The 1,760-nt window shown below is 42.6% G+C and overlaps 1 protein-coding gene across 2 annotated transcripts in view; it reads right to left on the bottom strand.

The window, feature by feature from the left end:
• Positions 1 to 579: 579 nt before the first annotated feature.
• Positions 580 to 1,760, bottom strand: part of LOC119327686 — a 6,802-nt gene continuing 5,621 nt past the window's right edge. For both annotated transcript variants that reach the window (XM_037600800.1, XM_037600794.1), the window contains 3 exons: positions 1,391 to 1,667; positions 1,069 to 1,226; positions 580 to 962 (listed from right to left, as the gene is read on the bottom strand). In XM_037600800.1, the coding sequence (XP_037456697.1) occupies positions 808 to 962; positions 1,069 to 1,226; positions 1,391 to 1,667 (590 nt within the window). In that variant the 3' untranslated portion in view covers positions 580 to 807. The remainder of the gene's footprint in view (positions 963 to 1,068; positions 1,227 to 1,390; positions 1,668 to 1,760) is intronic.

Here is a 1,760-nt window from a genome sequence, read left to right as displayed (position 1 = left end):
GTTTTTCATGCACGAACAAAACATATTGAAGTGGATTTCCATTTTGTCAGAGAGAGGGTGGCTCGAAAGCTGCTTGAGATCCGGTTTATTCCCACAGGGGATCAACTTGCGGATGAGTTCACTAAACCCTTGACCGAGAAAAGACTAGACGAGTTCAAGTGTAATCTCAACCTTAGCAAGGCTTGAGGTTTAGATTGAGGGGGAGTGTTAGAATTATTGTATAGGGATAGGAGAGGTGTTTAACTTGTATCTCAACTCTATCTCTTCTTCTCCTTATCCCTTGTAACGACCTCCTCCTGGTCGATCTCCTCTCGACCGATCTCTCTCTCTCGATCGGTTTCTCCTTGTAAACGTATGCACCAAGGCATTGCCTCAATATATACAACGCGGCCCGAGACAAAGGGTTCTACGCTTCCCAAACTACTTTACACAGAGGCCGGGTGATACTCTTAATGCTTTGTATCTCTCGATGCTACATTTGGAGTTAATAAAAGCGTCCTTTATCGAAAAGAAAAAAAAACCTCAGTACGCCTCTAAAAGTTGTAAAGGTTGAAGATCTCTGCAGCAAAGCACAGGGTGTCTTCTAGTTTTTATCCAAGTATCTCCCATACGCATTTATTACTACCTAAAGCTTCTTCCACATCAAGACAGGTCATCATGCATGTAGATGCCATTAGTCTTAAAACTTCTTATAGGTTCAGCACAACCAAACAAGCAAGCAAACAAAGGTACGGATACAGAATCGCAGTTCAAGCAAGTACAGAACACACATGAGTCATGGCATTACGCGGAGGACAAATAATCCAGCTACTCTGTCTTCGAGGAACCAATGACTGCAATCTGAGCTTCAATGCAACACTTTGTCTTCACGAGATAACCTTGTGACGAGTCCTTGAAATCTTCCAGAGATATGAACTTGCCCCATCCCCAAGTGGGGGCACAATTCTTGAGCTGGAGCCGGGCTAAGGCCCCCCAAAGAACCATGCCGATCAGGAAATATCTTGATAACTATTTGTTCTAGCATCTCAAATCTGGTCTATTACGTGAAATTTCTGCTAAAGGGCAAACCTGATAATTTCTTGTGCTTGCCAGTTTCCTGGTCTTTGATGGTTATGCTAACATCTGCCAGGATCGCAGAGTCTTTATGGAGTGAGTCCTTCATGTTCAGGTACAGGGAGAGGTAGTTCGGATTCTTATCGGAACCAGATGGATAGATAGTGATTAACCTGGAAAATGGAGAACATCATATGGTTTAATCCATCACTGATAAGAAGAGGTCGAACTCCAACGATCTTTGTTTTTTGTTTTTTAAAACGAAGTATGATAGCCTTTCAGTTCAAATGAAATAAAGACAATTCTGCATAAACCGAAGAATTAAAATTAATATTACTGGTCAAACTCTGGGGAGGTGCTCGGGTTTTTCAACACAAAGAAATCATCAATGTTCCAGGTGTAGACTTGGGGGTCACTGCAGATGTTGCTAATCTTCTGAACAAACAGGGTCTCTGACACATCGTTACCTTTAACAGCGACAACTTTGATGAACTGGATACCGAAAACACAGCTGTCTTTGACGAGGAATCCAGAGGATTGCTCCTTAAGCTTCGCGAGGGGGATCATGCATGAGATCCCAGAGACTCTGCTTGCAGCCTGAAAATTGTGGCTCACTGCAAACAAAATATTCAGATGTAAGGCAATAAACAAAGAAATGATGCTTCTTCTCTCTCTCTCTCTCTCTCTCTCTCTCTCTCTCTCTCTCT

This window comes from Triticum dicoccoides, chromosome 1B (genome assembly GCF_002162155.2).
Source record: "Triticum dicoccoides isolate Atlit2015 ecotype Zavitan chromosome 1B, WEW_v2.0, whole genome shotgun sequence".
Classification (NCBI taxonomy): domain Eukaryota; kingdom Viridiplantae; phylum Streptophyta; class Magnoliopsida; order Poales; family Poaceae; genus Triticum; species Triticum dicoccoides.
This window is presented reverse-complemented; position numbering and strand designations above follow the sequence as displayed.